Genomic DNA, 18,446 nt, shown 5'->3' with positions numbered 1-18,446 from the left:
CTCTTATCCGGCGGAATGTCAAGGTGCTTTCAAGTTTCAATATCTAACATCTGTGTCCTTGTTTCTTTCACACCTTCCCTCCATTTCTTTCTTTATTTTTTTTTTTTTTTTAATCTTGGCCTACAGAACTCCTGCACGGAGCGTTGTGCCTGCTGTCTACCTTCTAACTATAGAAGATAGCAGCAGGTGCGAGGAGAACACCAGCTGTAAATCACTTTCTGTACATTTTCTGTAGATAGTGCTCTTTGTGACGAACTTACAAGAACCTGACACCTCTTGTTATCAGACTATAAATTTTTCTCCTCTGGCAGCAACTTGCGTGGAAGTGGCGAAATTTTTCCTCGGGCTTCTTCATCTCCCTCATTGCTCACCTTTCTTAAGTGTGCTGTCGGTGAATTCTCCCTTTAAGTATAGTTTAGCCTTCTTGTCACCCCCATTCTGTGGTGCAGATAAATGCCGCCAGGTTTAATTTGCTGATTTTTCTGTGCATGGAGCAAGGCTAAATAAGTAATATGTTCATGTAGGCGTTGCCAGTTGAGAGCCTTGAAGGTGGTGAAACAGCCATGCATGGCTGCACCATGCCTCCCACTACAGCTGCGTACAGCTGTCGTCTGCAGTTATTCGCTGGGAGGTGCCGTTACACGTCAGTTGGATCTTACGGGGTATGGGGTGGGTTGAATACAAGACTATGTATCGTTAGAGTTTAGAGACGATCTGTAAGTTAGTGTTTACGGTTTTCGTGTGTAAGGTGATGAACAGAGCTTACAACGCTTAACAAAGTTCAGCCTAACACGCCGAGCAAAGCTCACTCATTGCCTAATAACCGACGAGCTTCAGTGTTATGAATATATGGCTTTGCTAGCCAGTCAGCAGCATCGATAAGACATTACCTCTTTAGTGACGGGTCACAGATGCTCTGAGGATGACAGCTTCTAGACCGCAGGGTGAGGATTTGTTCCGCGGGTTATTGGATTCCGATTTTTCCTTTGCGAGTCGGCTCACAGCGCAGCCGCGGATATTGCAAGCGGCCTATTGATCTCATTATTGCGTCTCTGCCTGCGCTGTCTCTGTCTCGCGTATACTGACTGGCACTGCAGCTCCACGTGTGCCGCCTCGTTAGATACAAAAATCATTACCTGCTCGCCATTTCCTCCGCCGCCGCCGCTATCCCAGTCACCCTCACCCCCCACACCCCAGTCCTCCTCCGCCCCTGCTGCAGTAGTACAGCACCCAGTCCATCTGATCACCACCGTACCCGGTAGTAACCATCCGTGCATAAAGGTGGCCAACTCTTCTACTGACCTCACACTTAGTCGCCCGGGACATGGACCGTCACGGCTGCTTCTTTAATCACACAGCAAGGGAGTGTTCGTGGTCTCCAGCAAGCATGCAAATGTTATTGAACTTATGCAAAACAGTAGTTAAGGGGGTTATACATACACCAGTGCTGTGAATGTCTCGCCTTATACCTGTGGTAGAGGTGTTGGAATAAGAGCATCTTTATTGACTACATTAGTCATTGAGCATTGCTTTAAGTAACTTTTAATGATCCTGATCTGATTTTCTTATCGGTTATTGCTTCCGCGTTCTCAAGTTTCATCAGTTCAAGGTTTTTGCTTAATTTTGAAAGCGTATTATTAGACACGCTTTGCTGAATAGGCGTTTCTTTTTGTAACTACTCTTACGGGTTGTTATTGCTCTTCCTAGTGTCATTATGTCGAAGACGAGTTAGCTTCGGAATATTTCGGTTAAATACTGGTTTAGTTAAAATTATATTAACACTTGAATGATAGTACATATTCCATTAGCGGTAACATAATTTTGACTGAAACCTGTACTTCTCCCGCGCCCTCCACCCCCTTCTCATGTTCTGATGCCTGCGATCAAAGGCAGGTGGATGATGTGGCAGCGATGAAGTGTGGGTATTTGTGCATGTGCATTTATCGCCGCCATGCTTTTGAGACACCCTCACTTTCCTATTCACCCTTTTTTTTTTTTTTTTGTTTTTTTTAGAAAGATCATTTTTGTTTGAAGCATATGTCTAAACCTGATTGCTGCATGTCATCTCTGACCCATTGTTCAAATTCTTTCTTTTTCTTAAGAGGAAGTCTGGTCAAAATACTTGGTGCGGGCTGATCTGTCATGAGGTAGACGATTTCAAGCCTTTCAGTGCACAGCGATTCAGGATTTAAAAAAACAAAAAAACAAAACAAAAAAAAACCCGTCGTCTGCGACTTCGCCAAGTAGTGTTTATGTATGAGAAGTCTAGCAGACTGGCTGTAACGGGATAAAATAGTTTATGGCCCGATTTAGAGCCAACTGCCGCTCATCTTCAGCCAATTGAGGAAGTTCATCGTGGACCCCGGCGGCCTGGTCGATTTCTTTCTTAAAAGACACTTGAAAATAATAGCGGGTATCTGGTTTTTCTCAGAACGGCTAAGTGGCGGGCGGTGGCTCCGATCTAATGGTGGCTTCTCGTTGTTTTATTTATTCTAATTTTTAAGCATTACGCTACGAAGCCTGACCTCCTGGTCCTCGTCGACCTCTTCCGTCTCTTTGTCCATTTTCTCACCACAATCCCCTTCTATCCTCCTTTCAGACTTGGACCTTGGCGCTTTATTATAAGGTCTTGTACAACGGTTGAAACGAGCAGCCTTCCATATTGAGCGTCGTTTGCTGGTCGTGTTATTTTACGGTGATTGTTTCGGTTTATGATGGTGCAGCAGGGATGCGGGATGAACTGAATGATTTCCAGATTGTACCGACTCGCCCATCCGCCCACTTACACCTTCCACCACCACCACTTCCCAGTTTTCTGCGGCAGATCTCACTAAGTTTTTCATGGTTTGTGAACCAAAGGGAAGGGGGATCAGAGTACAGCATGTCAAGACCTTTCTTAATTGGACAGAATATGTTTTGACCTCGTTTGAGATCATTTTTACATGACTGTTGTATGTATGTTCTGGACAAACGTGGTCAAGTAGTCGTCCATATTTTGTCCTGCCCATGATGACCAGACGCACCGCACGCGAACACTGACGTTTCTCACGCTGCTGAGTGTCGCGGATGATTGACTGTCGGTGGGATTGGTCGTTGATCTTAACTAGACACATCGCTCAATCTGTGACAGCTTTTTTTTCTCTTTGTCTCTCTTATGAGGTTAGTGTAAAAACAAACAAAAGATAAGGGAGAAAACTGGTGAGTTTCCTGCATTGTATTTGGTTCAGAAGTCCCCAATTGTAGTGGATATAGTCGATACATGCATAAAACAAAAGTAGTTCATGCATACGCCATGGAGGGTTATATTCAGTATTGCGCTACTCCTCGAAAAACCAGATGACCAGTTTTCCATGCCCTCCCCCCCTTCTTGTTCTTGCTCTACACGCGGTGTGGAGGTTGGGGGCATAATGGTGGGGTTGGGGGAAGGGTAGTGGCTAACGGCACGCAGCACTGGGCAGCGCGGTGGACTACAAAGTACTAGTTGGGGTGGGGAGGGGCTGGTGTGCACGCCGATCCTTTGTTCACATACCGCTTGACTCACCTAGCCCAGCTGAGTCAACTCCCGCCCACCTCGTTCTCACCACAGAATTGTCTAGTCAATAAGGACGTGCAAGAATAAACGTCTGGAAAACGTGGACCAGTAAAAAAAAAAATTATAAAAGTATTAACGACGGACTAGGGGTTAGGAAGATTTAGAGGGTGAGAATAAACGCTAGAATAGGAAGGGGGATGTGGGATTGAGGGTGTATGCGTGGTGCCTTGTATCTGTGATATGGGACCCTGTAGAGTGAGTTACTGAGGGGGTTGTGTGGACGCAGATTAATGTGGGAGGTCTTTCAACTGTTTCTCCACTGACGTTTTCCTGCTGTGCAGCGTTTCCACGTGGCAAAATATCATCGTGGTAGCTTATGCTTATATAATCTCGCGCGCGCCCAAGTTAGTGCACTGTTCGTCTTGCGGGGAGCAAGCAGACCTTTCGGACAGGGTGGAGGAGGAGAGGAGTAGTTGACGTTGCAGGGAGAAGGCGTTAGGGGTATCTCGCACCACCCGTTCTCACCGCGAGACTTAAAAAACTGGGTGGGTAGGTGGGTTGCGGAACCTTTTGTTCTTTGGAGGGCTTTTTAGATATTTATAACATTATTCGCTGGACGTACAAAATTATTAACCGCAAGAAATTAGCCTTCTTCTTGTGGTGAAACCGTAGTTATCACTTTTGCATTCAGCCTGCCTGACACCGACGGTCCTCTGAGTCATCGCAGTACAGGCAGTCGGGCCGCATGCAGACGACGAGAAGTGTCTGTCCCCTCATGTATATGTCCCGTCTATCCCTTAATGGAGGCTCCTTGGTTGTCCTTCAAAATTTCCGTTATTATTATGATTAATCAAAATTTTGTTATAATAAAAGCTCCTAGATTTATTGAATGTCGACTGCTGCCAACAGTTACCAAGGCAGAGCCAGACCTAATTATTTTTCGGGCCTGACGTACCTCGCCTCTGCTCTCTAATGTAGGTACATACGTGCGGCCTGAGAAACGGGCGTGCAAAAGGCGCGGAGTGAGCAGTGCCGTTATTTTCCCGGCTGAGGGTTTTGTACGGCTGTGTGCAGCACGAGTCAGCGTAACCGACTGGAGACACCAGCATCCCTCGAGGTGCCGTGCTCCATCTCCAGTCAGTGGCTTTTATCAGTTACGAGTTGCTAAGGACTTTTCCTACTTGCAGTGTCGCCAGTGATGCAGCGTGGAGTTCACTGGACTGGCACCATCGTCGGCTTTTGTTTTGGTCTGGTGACCTCATCACGTGCATGACGCGAGAATAACGCTGGTGACGGAAGTCGCACTTCAGAGCTGCGCGAGTGGGAAGGCGTTGCTGGCGACAGTGGTTTAAAAAAAACAACCAACAACCAAACAAAATATAAAAGTTAAGCACGGTAGAGTGACGACGGCACGGGGTGCGTGGCTGTCGAGATTCCAGGCCTCACCAGCCGCGGCCCAGCCGTCTGCTTGACGTAGGGAATGTCTGCAGATCACTGATAACGTTCCTCCAGCCATCCATCGAGTTGGGAGGATGGTGAGGTGGGGAAACGGTCTCGTAACGATATATATACTTCAGACTACAAAGTTTGGCGAGTAGACCCTTTCCCCGAAGTTTTCATTAGAGTTTTACAGCCTTGTAGCGATATATTGCAATAAACCTTAGTATTTCTGTAAACGACAGGTCTTCAGTAATGTAAAAGCTAACAAAAATGCAGTGTGAGAGAGAGAAGGTGTGTGTGAGGAACTAGGAGTTGGTTTGGTGTCTTCCTCCTGTACAGAACAGTTTTGCAAAAACTGTTTTACAGACGAGATGACGTGGGAGAGGGTGAAGCGAGACTTTAAAATAATGACTTGTCTACAAAATTTCTGAAGAATTCGGCCACCTACCGCGATCGTGGAGCAGCAGGGAAAATTGTGGTCACATCCGTCGTCTGCCGTCCCCTCCCCCTCTCCCCCGTTACCCCCGAACCCGTCTCTCCGTCAACGGCTGATCTTTAGACTGCGACAGCGGAGCCCAAAACTAATTAGGCGGCCCCCTAATCAACTCCGCCTCCTCCTCACTGCGAGCGGTTTGAATTAACTAGTTGGGTGGGGGAGGAGTGGGGTGACAGTCCTTGATGCGGGGTGGTTGTTGATAAAATATTAGCTTGTATGGATCAGTGTGTGCGTGCGCGCGCGCGCACTTTTAAAAAAAATCTTAAGCTAATTTGGATATTTGTCGCGTTTCTGAAATACACCCCCAGTTTCCTGTTGACCCTTGATTTCTGGTGTTTCCCCCCCCCCTCCCTGAAAGGGAGAAAAGGGGAAGGGGTCATTCCTGATATCTTTCCCATAATCATTTCAAAAGGGTGAAATTTACGAGAAAATAAAAAGCAGACTTGAGAAAAGAAAGCCACGAAGCTTAGAGCTGGGGGGTGGGTTAAGAGAAAAAAAAAAGAACGAAGTGAGAGTCTAGCGACGGCTGGGGAGGAAGTGGGAGGAGGAAGGGAGGGTGGAGAGGAAGATGCACGGCCTGAGAGCTCTTCACTTTCCTGCCGTGCCGCTCCCAGAGGACAACTCCGCCTGCCCGCCTCAACGCCTTCCTCTTGTCTCCCCTTAGTCTCGTATCGATCGCGAGCGCTGGCCGCTGCCCTGGCCGTATTTGAAAACAATTAGGGTCTAATAGAGTGGAAATCGCACCATTATTTCCCCACCCAGCCGCTGGCGGCAGCGGCAGTAGGCGGGGTTGCAGGGGTAGGGTGGGAAAGAGAAGTGAGGATGGGGAGGAAGAAAATAGGGGGACAGGGGGGGGGGGGGTAAGGAGGAATTGGCTTGTGCTTGGCGAGCTTGACAGTTCGATCGGGGTGTGTGCGACAGGATAGGATTGCAGGCCCGTTGCGGGTGCGGGTGATCCGGGTACGGCTGTCACGTCTGACGGACCCGACTGACGACAAAGTCGAGGATGAAGAGAGAGAGCTGGGAGAGGGGTAGCCTTGCGATGTGGGGGGAAAAAAGAAACAAGGAAAGAAGCTGTCCATGCAAGGCTGCCACATTTCGGTCTGGAAAAGAAACGAGTAGAGATGGCGACGCGTCTCATTTTCTTCGTTCCAAATGCTGTTCGTTCCTCTCACGTTGTCTTTTCATATGTAGACGTTGGAATCTGTGTAGGGAGGGGGGGGCGGTGTGTGTGTGAATGGGGGGGCGGGTGGGTGGGTGGAAGGGGGGGGGGGCAGAGAGGGACTTCGTGGCGTTAATCATATAAGCCGGTTGCCTGGACGTGTTAGAGTGTGGTACTGTTAAATAATTTACACACAGCGTTGCGAGCTGCCTGTCGGAGAGCTGGATGGGGAAGTGGAGGGGTATTTTCTAAGGTGTTGTGCTCGCCTTGCAGAGAGAAATACGTGTCTTGCCGCGGAGACAGCCGTGAAAGTGGTCAGAGACGTGTGGGAGGGGGAGGCAGGAGGGTGTGTACGCGGTGTAGATCCAGTTGGCTCTCTGCCTGGCTGGCTGGTGGATACAAGGGAACTGAAGTTGCCTGTGCTCCTCCGAACCACATATTAATCCTGTAAGCTTATGCAAAGACGACATACCAGTACTTTATAATAACGGGCGACAGCTTTGTCTACATCGAGCGTGTTTGGAACCGTGTGCGTGTTGGAGGGGGGGGGGGTGTAGGTGGGAGGAACGCGAAATGAAAGGCGATTAGGGGGAGGTGTGAGGTACGAGCTGCGGGCGAATCACAGAGTGGTGGTGGTGGTGGTGCAACACCCAGCAGGTGCGTCTCCACCTTCGCGGCAGGAGGAGCCATTCACGAGCTGCAGTTCGCAGGCTGCTTGCTCGCTCGCCGGGCTGCCAGCCACCGCCAGGCTCCGGAATTCGTGTGTATTATTGGCCGAATTTCCTTCTCTCTTCCCTTACCCACCCCAGTGTTCTCTTGTGTAAGAAATTCTGTGGCAGGAGGAACAGCACAATAACACGCTGCGCGAAGAATAAAAAGACCCCTCTTGTCTACCCTACCTCTACCCCCCCCCAAAAAAAAAAACCCTCTCCCCACCCCAATATATATCCCAACCAACGGCAGTAGGCATACAATGCAACACCCATGAGAGAGAGAGAGACCGGTGGGTGAGCGAGTTTTCCGTCTTAGCGAACGCCTCATAGGCACGCAGTCGATACCTACCAGGTGTGATTCTGATTGTGTGCGAGACTGAAGGGGGTGGAGGAGACGAATGGAAGGTGGGTTGTAGGTTGTGAAGGTGTTGATGGTGATGAAGTGGGAATGGGGAAAAACAATGAACTCTGGGTTTAGTTGTAATTTATTGCAACCATTTTTCACCCAACAACCCCCCTCCTCCATAAAACCCCTTTTTACATACAGACTGCGAATGTGTGTTTGACATTGATGAGCAAGACGATGAACAACAGGAAACGTAAAGGTTGGGACATGTCAGTGGTAGAGGAGTCGGGAGCACCAAACACTACACTGAGGACAGTAAAGATCAGGTGGTAAGGAAGTTGGGGACGTAAGGCACCACCGGATGGCTGGCGGCTGGGCACGGGGTCACTGGGTGTACAACTTGTCGGCGGTCGTCGATATGGTAGGAGTGTTGGGGGGAGAATTAGGTACAGCATGCATTGAAGGGGTATGGGCGGGGCATGGCGAGGGACAAGATTTTTCCAGCCCCCTCCCTCCTCCAGCACCACCAGCCTCGTGGCGGTACAGTGATGTATGTTTTCTGGCTGTTGCAGGCATCAACAACGGGGAGACGTGGAACAACAGACAGCCGGGCCCACCTGTTCGAGTGAGTATATGCCTGCAACACACACACCCCTCTCGCCTAAGGCGTGGTCATGCACCTACATGTTAGTGCACCTGTTTTGGTAAACACGTGCATGCACTGTTGCTCGTACGCACGCACGCATACACATATACGCATGCGCTTCTCAGAGAGCGACTGACTTGTGAGTGTGACAGTGACTAATGGTCAGTCGACTGAGGTACCACGTTGATGCAACTTTTGATTGGGGGTTTGGTGGGGCTGGGGGGAATAATGGCGATGTGCGTCTAGTATCAAGGGGATTGTGACCGTGGATTAGTATCAATGAACAGGATCACTGTGCATTATCGTCACAGGTGTGGTGACGTGGCATTAAAAAGTTATGTCCTTTTTTTTTACCTTCCACGCCCCCTCACCTTGCCTCACGATGTCGTCCTTACATTACCTCCCTCCGTAGAGTCATCATATATCCCTCAGAATTAAATCATCAAAAGTCAAATTGATAGCCGTGAGAGAGGGGGGGGGGGGCTTGTGCTGTTTATTATGGATTTTCTGATCGCCTTTGCTTGCATCAAACTCTCTTGACGCCGTTTTTGAGTGAGGATGACAGGAGCCTCGGTGTTACCTCGACAGAATAGGTCCTGACCAACGGTGCTCTTTACCTGACCTTCTGCCTAGAATATTCTTAGACTTTGGGATCGTCCTACCTGCCATTCGCAACGTTTCGACGGTGAGAGGGGGTGGGGAGCAAGGTTGGTGTGGGAGGTTGCTAACAAAAACTAGCTTCGACGTGCAGGGAGTCGTGTGACAAACAATAATGCAGAGGGAGGAGGGGACATTCTTGGTTGAGTCTCGGTTCGCTGGGAACAAAGGGTGCCGTAAGAGATTTTCTTTTATTGTTATCTACACTATTGTTTGAGCTCTACGGCATTTTGTATCTCGTCTTTGTTGCATGTCAGTCTTTGTTACATGTCGACAAAAATGTGCCTTTTTATGCTGTCTCATCACACTTGTATCCCATTTTTAAAACCTTAAAAAAATAAATTAATGCTAAATTTGGGTAATATGCGTGTTTTTGTGTGTACGGTGGCAAATGTTGAGTAGACATCAAATCAAAATGGATCTTCTAGACTGAGAGCATGTCAGTTGTCATACCCACCCGTCTCGAGACTTGTGATGAGACACGAGAAAGGCTGTCGTGATCTTCCTCCTCCCGTCAAGCGGTTGAGGCCGAGAGAAGCATGCCAGGAGAAGTGGGTACTCGCGTGACACTTCCCTCCACACCTGCGTAATGTGAAATACCGCGCCACAGTCGTTAATGGACTGAGCCTAATAGGTAATAAAAATAAGTACAGCTACTTTAAGGCGCCTTTTTGTTTCAGATGTTTGACGGGCAGTTCAACGGTGCAAGTGGAGAACCTATAGATCATTTTCTTGGCCCAACACCCACAGATGGCATGCCTACTCTCATGAGTGAGTTTGTAAGGGAGAAGGGAGGAACTTGTACATGTGTGATTGACGTTTAATATTTTACTTTTTTATTGTATGAAATTAAGTGCCGTTACTTTAGACCACACTCTGTTTTGATAGCTTTTTGGCGGTTTTTTTAAATTTCTTTTTAGGACTTTAAAGAATTGATTCAGCGTTAGGACTAGTCTCCTTCAGTTATATAAGTCGATCCTGTGAGGACGGCAGTAGTGATTATAGACAAAGTTGACAGGAATTTAGTGTAGGCATGATTACACAGGTGGTCATATATGACGATCATACAATCATAAAGAATAAAACCAAATAATAAAAATAACTTGGAGCACATCAGTGGGGGGCCTCGTCAAGCCCCGCTGAGCAGCGAGTAGCATGCAGGCAACATGATGTAAGGGAACTAAGCCATGCTTCCTCACCACGCCGCCAGCCGCAGTTACTCTACCTTGCGCGCAGCGAAACGCAGTGCAGTGGCTCTGTTGAAAGCGTTGCCCTAAGGTTATCTCGGGAGCTATCTGCAGTTTCAGAAAAAAAAACTATAAGAAATATCAAATGTTTCCTTTGAGTGAGTGGCTAAGAGATCCAGTCTCTGCTCCCACAGCTCAGGGAGTGTACAGAAATGTAACTCATCCTTCAACCCCAACGCCATCTTTGAGCCTCGGCGCCAAGAGTTATTTTTAACTGTCAGAAAAAGTAAACTTTAAAATTTTCTATGAACAGGAGAGTTCGTTGATGTTAAAAAATAGAAAAAAAGATATTTAAAAAAAGTCCTTAGAATAACAGACCTGTCTTTGTCTCTAAAAACCGAAACAGTTTTTTTTTTGAGGAAGAGCATGCAATAAGATAAATAGTTTGTGATGTGCAGCACAGATGATTGTGAGGTGGGAATGTGTGCTATGGATGATAAATGACATTTCTTTTAAGAAGAGAGTAGTTTTCTTTTTATCATTGTGGGGTGATCAGATGAATTGCCTTTATCTAAATGATTCGATGGGTGGATAAATTGAAGATGGTTGTAATATTTTTTATACCTTTTTTGCAGACAAGAGTCCAGCAGATTTGTATAGCAGAGCGGGGTTTTCCTCACCAGCACCCCAGGTAAGTCTGCTACATTCGATGACGATCACTCCCCACCGTCCCATATGTTTGTAAACAAATAGTGGAAGGGATTGCAGGTATGCACAGAAGGAAGAGGCTGTTCTTCTCGTTACAGGTGTTCACAGGTGGCGCCGACGTCGTGTCCTGACTGTTGGCGCTACGCACGTGTGGCGGCGCCTCACATTCTGCATATCCCTGCCCGCGGAGATGTCCGGGGTTTTAGTAGCTCTCGATAGGTACCCCGATGCGTTTACCATGCAGGTGATGGAAAGAGAATGTGGTGTACTCTCATCGCCAATCTTCGTCCCCACCACATTTTGTATTTTCCCCCTAAGAATACCGAGGAATTGTGGTTAACAGGCAGGTTTTCGTGTACGCCAGGGATGCATGCATTTTATAGCTCGTGTATTGGAGGGTTGGTAGCTGCATCTCTTGCTGCTTGCATAACATTAACTGCCGAGTGGACGCACGCGAGATGTGCCAAGAATGGGAGACCAACCCCTGGACCGATGACTTTGTCCCCCTCTCCTTTGTGCCTGAATAGCTCCTCCCGCTCCCTCCCTCAAGGCTCTTTCCACCTTCTTCAGTCTAGTCACGGTGCTGACTACTCACCTTGCTGCAGGTGTGGTTGTAACGGGCACCTTGCGAGAGAGCGAGCGAGAGAGATATGTGTGGTTGTACTAAGCCCAGGCTCGGCACGCATTCGGTGTTTATTCCGCGGGGACGCGGCTTCGATACCCAAAGGTAACACTAAACTGAGCAGCTCCCCTCTCCTGGGGCTTTGTGGGTGGAGGATTGCCTTCTCTTCGCTGAGCGTTTGAAAAGGGCACATCACTGCTCGCGCCATTGCCTTCCCTCCTGTCAAATGTCAGCGGCTCTGGCCTTAGTAGTTACTCCCTGATCTTTCGGTACCCGCAACTCCCCCTCCCCCCACCATCATGCCCCCACATCTTTTTTGCAGTCGGCACCGGCGTTGTTTGTTTGCCATATCGACTTTTTGCCATTCTGGAACTTTTGACCGTTACATCTCTTAAAATGGATTACCACATCTCAAGAAACAGAAACGTCGCTGTTTTGTATGTCTTTTGTTTACTCTGTAATCGTATCTCCCCTACCCATTTTTCTTCTTCAATATGACAGTTTATATATATCGCCTTTTCCCAGCACCAAAGCCGGACTTAGAGCGCTTTACATACTTCAAACAGGTGCACAAACACTATTTTAGAGTAGGCATCACATGCACCTTCACACACAAACAGACGCACAGCTCAAAGTTTTGTGATGTTTGCACAATATCAGACATTTCATTTATTAATCGACGCATGACTATTTGGAAAATCTTCCAAGATGTGCAGTCTTAAAGCTGGCTATGCACCTAAAAAAAAAACTTCAAGATGAACGACATTTTTGCATTCGCCATCAGTCACTGTCATATGATATGACTTGCATTTGTAAAATCCCTATCTCATCTCTTCTCTCGCGCACACAGGGTTGTCATCTTTGGTCTGGACACATTATTTCATAGTCATTAACTCACAGTCGTGCTGTATGCAACGCGCATTCCTGCCCTGCGCCCAACCTGTATCTTCCCCGCGTTCTCTCCATTGCGCACCTTTCCAGCTTAAGGTTGAAAAATGTTTTTCCTTGGGTGGGACGTGGGCTGAACTGAAATGTTGCATTAAACGAAGGAAGTAAGCCCAGAAACATTTGAGTGCTAGAAATAAAGCGACTTTTTAAAAATTGGTTTTTGTTTCTTCTGGTGGGGTTGGGAAGGGATCGCAACGGTGAAGTAGGGTGTTGTAGGAAGCTGGCTGGCATGTATCCTGAAAGGCCGGTAAGGGCCAGAAACCCGCCGGCACAGGGAGCTGGCCGCCATGGTGGTGGTAGCAGACAGCGTAGAGGTAAGGGCGCGCGTTTGGGGGTGGGTGGGTGGGATTGTTGCAGGTAATCAACTCTGCTCGCCACTCAGAGCCGTCAGGTACTAATTAGGGTCCGAGGGGAGAGGTAACCTGGGGGAGGCGCGTGCATAGTTTGGACTTTCTCCAGGCTAAGGGGTGGCCGTGGGAGGGGGGTCGCGCACATGTGAGTGGGCGTGAGTGATGGCACGAGGTTTGAGGCAGGCACTGGCAAGACTTGCCAACGCATCCGATGGTTTTTAAACTCACTTCCTATACGCAATCTGGAGGTGTTGGAGGTGGAGGCGTGTAGCTTTGTACTGTGACAATAGATGTCGAAGAGTTTTTTTCTTTTACCTCCTAAAATGGGGCAGAGAAAGGTAGAACGGTTGGTCGTAAAGGAAAGCTTTAAAATATGGTTACGATTTTTTTTTTCAGCCTGAAGCTATAGACTATGAAGCTGATCTGCCTGTGTGGGTTTGTTTTTTTTTAATTCACCTGCGTCACCGAACATTCGCAACTCGTGTGCGCATAACGGCGCAAGGGAGACAACACAGGAGAGTGTAGCGGGAGGCAGTGTTGGTGTAACGGGGGAGCCTTTTGTACCAATAAGAAGTTTACAGCATCTGTTTCGGAAGAGCGCGGTAGACACACAAAGGACAAATATATGTAGGAAGACGGCTTTGTGAAGGGAAGATGTTGAACGCATGCATGGCCACTTTAAGTCGTTCTAAATCGGACAAACATGGATGATCATGATTGGGAACATTTAATATAACTGTCATGTACAGACTTTGCCAGACTTGGTCAAACCGATTTGTCCTGTTAAGAATGGCTTTTTACACCTGGGTAAGAGCTCTTTATGGAGGAAGTTCATGTACAGCTCACGATGTCACTTGTAAAGAGGGCAGCACTTGGCGGCGAGCAGGTAAGATCTCAGTGGTGGCTGTTGCAGAGTAGGGAGACGGTGCGCCCACCATCCCCTCTCCTCCGACTCCATCATGACATGCTGCATTGCGCATTGCACAGTTCAATAATTTTATTCTAGTGCCGAGAGGCTTTTGTGTTTGTTATTGGGAAAAGCCAGTTGTGTTGGAGTAATGATGGTGGTGAGTGCATTGCGAAACGCTGAGAATAAATGAGGCAGGGATATGAAAGAAGTATACGCCCAAATGGAGGAAAATATATTGGGGTGTGGGTGCAGTGGTGCTATTGACCGACCGAGAGATACAGCTTAGCTAGGTACCTGTTGGTGAGCAAGGAGAGTGCGCGGTGGGTTGAAGCTGTTGGATGGTGTGGTAGTGTTGCCTGTGGTCTGAGAAACTGCCCGCGAAGAAAGTCTCACAAGAAGAACATTAGAGCAGTGTACGTACGTTTGAAAGACCAAAATGGTTGCGTGTTCAACCACTGTTCGTGTCCCGAAAATTATGTCGGAGACAGGGCAGTGCTGTGTGTCATGCGGCCAGTTAGTTCACCGACAGTCGGTTGCGGCAACTGAACGGTGATAGAATCTCGTCATAAGAGTTCTCGGCGAGGCCTTGGTGGTCGATGCAAGTCGTCGACAAAGGTATTGCCGCTGCCACCTGTTGCCTCTTGTTTCTGGTGTCAGCCGCTAGTCTTTGTACCTGAGTTGCACGAGCGTACCTAGAAAGTTCTGCACGGGCCTTGCAGGCACTTTCAACTCATCAAAATAAAAATTAAAAAAAAAAATCGGTTGCTGTAGCAACCGAGGTCTGTTAAAAGACCTTGGTGTTTAGAAATTGCATGTCTGGTGCATTATTTCATTAGTTTTACTTGTAAGCTGACCGAACTTTATTGTCGATGCTCAATTGGATGTGCTGTATGTACGACTTCGTCTGAGAAAATTAATGATTTCGGGGCATATTTGAAGCAGCTTAATTTTATTGCTAATAAAGGCACAGATGGACCTCGGTTCAGTCTTCCGTTCTGCGATGTTTGGTTCATTGGAACCCGACAGTTGGGCACCAGGCCGTTTGTGAGGTCTCCCCGGATGGCCGGCGCCCCCTGTTGGGTGTGCTAATTAAGACACGACGCGGTTCCCTGATTGGCCAGTCTTGTTGGGAGGTAAGCTGCAGCTGTGTTCTTCTCGCAACCTAGTGGCGGTTATTAGGTCCGTGGGGGGCACTGCGACAGTCAGCAGAATAATTCCTTTGAAATCTGAACAAAAACACTTCACACCGCACTTTTTTTAATATTTTCACATAAAAATTGTCAGCCATTTTGCGCTGTCGCTCTCACCCCCTTCCCATCTTCATCCCCCCCCCCCCCCACACACACACACACTGTCTCGGACCTATTTCCTGTTAATTTTGGTAATTATGTGCACCTCAAAAATTGTCTTTGTCTTCTCGTTTTACAATTTTTGAAACAGAAAAAAAATCTACCAAATGTCTACAACTATCCCCAAAGTTTTTCTTTTAATTTCTGAACAATATGTTCAGCTTAATGATTCACCCCGAAGGTAACAGAAACAGTACCCTTCTCCCCGCGAAAAAAAAAAAATCGCGCTATCTCTCGTTAAGTCGCTAATGTCACGAGAATACTTTATCCTCCTCTATTCCGCTTCCAGCTTCCAGATCCTAATATCCTATTCTTCCATATAAATGAAGGACCGCGTTGCAATTGTTAGAACAGTTTTCACTGCGCCATTCATTCAGCGGACCAAAGAATATTCTAATTAAAAAACAAATGCAAATTCGTGTCATAAAAGGTTTTGGCGTACCTGAAATGGGGGATGTGCTGGTCGGAGGGCCTGCCAAAATGGCCGGAATGTGCTGGTGACCGACACGACCAAGCAGAGAGAGAGATCTGGGAGGAGAAGATGGTGGTGGGGGCAAGGAAGCGAGATCAAAACACGAGGCCGCTCAGGTGTGGTGCATGTGTTAAAACAGTTTCCTTCCTGCAGCTTGGCTGCTAGCGACCGGCTCTGATTTCATCCACATGTGTCTGTGTTTTTGCTGCCGGGACGATACCGTTTCACGGGAGCGAACCGATGGTTTCGCTTACCTTCCCCTTCAGGTCAGACGGAAGACGAATGTGCAAGGTAGTGGGTGTGGGTGGGGTGGGGAGTGAAGGGAATGCGAGGTTACCTCGGGGTAGAGGTGAGTAGGTTACAGCGAGGACTGACTATCTGTTGGGTAATATGCATGGGGCTTCAACTCTGGTCGGATGAGGTTGAGTTACACATACGGAAGTCTTCCAGAACTCATTACCTCCCGCTGTGTATGTGTCATTCATTAGGTCTCGTCGTCTTATTTGTCATGCTTATTTGTCTTCAACTTTTAATGCCTAGACCTCATTGATTGTACTGGTGTCTGTCACTATATTATGTGCTTGCCACTACTGTTGTTTTGTTGGGGTTTTTTTTTTGTGCCTCTTTGTTGTGTCTGTCACCTCTTAGGCTAAATTTATACCTTTCAATATTGCTGTTCGTCCACCTTGCTACTTGCGACGGACCCTCAATGGAAGTTCACTTAACTAGGCGATACCAGTCAGCTAAACTGCGAATATTTTATGATATACTTAGCCTTCGTCATCCACTTGCGCCATAACGACACACTGTTGGTGATAAAGAAATTTTACATAAGCCAAAACTGCCACAAGAATGTGTGATAAATATTTTTTAGTATTGATGTAGTCTTTGCTCCAACAGACTTGCTCGCCTCCTCGTTGGCACTCACTTCAGCATTGGCTCGTGCACGTTCGTCTAGTAAGTTTACATTTGAATTGACGGACACGAGGGTTCTTGACAGGTGTTCAGAATGAAGGATTTTGTGGTTATGGAAGTGGGAGGATGGTGAGATCAACTCCCCCGACGGGGGATGCAGAGAGAAAGGCCAGGAACATAGTGCACCTGGAAGGCGTTTGACTGGGAGGAGTGGGCCTGACAAGTCGGCCATCACGTTTTGACGCCTCAGCTTGGGCATCACAATCAGCACCGCCCCGTCCCCCTCTCCTCCCCTCCCTGCTCTGATGCTGTTTCCACACCCACCCATATGTGTCGGTTTCTGTTGTATTTTGTTTTTGTCTTCGTGACTAATTCTCCGTAGCTTCGTTTCTCCCACACGCCGTGCCAGATACGGGTGCTTCGTTTCTTGTCATCCTCCCTCCCCCTTCCTCTCGGTCTTTCAGTTCCGTTCGTGTGACAATTCTGCCCTCTCCTCCTGCACTGTCATCATGTATGGAACATCCTATGGGAAACGCCTTCTACATCGCCGTCTTGCCATTGGTCGGCGTTCTCTTGCCTGCCACCTCGCTCCACACCTTGTATTGACCACCCCTGACTCTTGTGTCGCTCGTACATAGCGCCTTGAAATGTTGCGGGTTTGTTCATTTATTTGTGTTTATCTAGGAACACGCTGCTTCTGCGATCACATCGCAGTGGGTTCCACGCATTGTGGCTTGTATTTTGAAAAAAAAATGCTAATCTGGGTTTTCGTTTCCGTAGTCTGTTATTTCGCGTATTAAAAAATATTACGTTGACATTATTGCAAATGGCAGTTGTATCAGTTGCAGATTTTTTTTGTGGCTGTGTATTCTGTTTTCTTCATTTAATCGCATCTACTAAAATATATTAATGTACCAAGCGCATGTTTGCTGTAATGCTGTGCGATGCAAGATCATCGCGATCATCATCGTCGTCATCATCATCGTTTTGTCGTCATCTAGACAAGTTGTTTCTTTGTGCGCGACGCACGTTTGTATATGTAGGTAACAAAATGGTTGGCGTCATTCCCGGATTTTGTATAGCACCTTTATTTAGCTGACATTTGACCGCATCCTACGAGCTCTCTGCACCGAGTGCATCCTGTACTGCCGTTCGTTGGTAGATGTCCGTTATTGACTACCCACTTTGCAGGAAGACTAATGGTATGCCATGCAAGGTAGGGGCAAGGTAGTGATCAATGTCGGCACATGTTTGGATCTTATTGTTCGTCTGCCGTTCGCCGACCGTCTGACATTGATGCTGACAACAGATGATGCTCATCATATCGATGAAGACAATAGATGCAGCACTGCAGCCATCCTAACCTGGTAAGCCCCGCTACCCGGGAACCCCACAACTTGACTTGTGTGACTGGTCTGTAGACGTAAATCAGATGGCGGTTGACAGCACTGCCCTTAGTCATCCACGCAGCATTTCAAGATTTCTGGATGAAACGTTAGAATTCTAGTGTTGAAGGTAGTTCCTTACTTCGTAACATCTCCGCCGGGTGTGTGTGTGTGGGGTTGTGATGCGGTTGAAGGGCGAAATCATCACCTGCAACTTCACCGGTTAGGGCATTGCGCTTGTTCAGTCGATAAAGACGATGAGAAACTGTTATAAGATTTTAGCAATCATGGTGAGGCATTTTATTATTATTATTAATCTGCATCTTTGTCTTCCAGATCTCTCGTATCAGCATTTACATTGTCCGTCAATCCTTCACTTCGTTCAACGTACACTCACGCACGCTTGCATGCACACACACACACTCACACGCACAGCTTCGAAAGAAAGCGCTTCGCACCATGTGGATGCCACATGGTAAGGTATTTCATGGGAACACTATTGTTTCAGCAGCTCGTGGGGTACCCGCTGGCTTGTTTGCTTTCTTTTACCCAGTGAGCCGCTGGCGGTGGGTCGGAGGTGGGGGTTAGAGGAAGTGGTGCCGACGGTT

At 47.7% G+C, this 18,446-nt stretch overlaps 1 protein-coding gene across 7 annotated transcripts in view; it reads left to right on the top strand.

The window, feature by feature from the left end:
* LOC112556359 (transcription factor 12-like) overlaps window positions 1-18,446 on the top strand; it is a 105,565-nt gene that overhangs the window by 37,861 nt on the left and 49,258 nt on the right. For all 7 annotated transcript variants that reach the window (XM_025225293.1, XM_025225291.1, XM_025225290.1 and 4 more), the window contains exons 4-6: window positions 8,262-8,314; window positions 9,673-9,763; window positions 10,815-10,870. In XM_025225293.1, the coding sequence (XP_025081078.1) occupies window positions 8,262-8,314; window positions 9,673-9,763; window positions 10,815-10,870 (200 nt within the window). The remainder of the gene's footprint in view (window positions 1-8,261; window positions 8,315-9,672; window positions 9,764-10,814; window positions 10,871-18,446) is intronic.

Source organism: Pomacea canaliculata, linkage group LG2 (genome assembly GCF_003073045.1).
Source record: "Pomacea canaliculata isolate SZHN2017 linkage group LG2, ASM307304v1, whole genome shotgun sequence".
Taxonomy (NCBI): Eukaryota; Metazoa; Mollusca; class Gastropoda; order Architaenioglossa; family Ampullariidae; genus Pomacea; species Pomacea canaliculata.
Note: the sequence above shows the minus strand (reverse complement) of the source record. Positions and strands in the feature narration are given on the sequence as shown.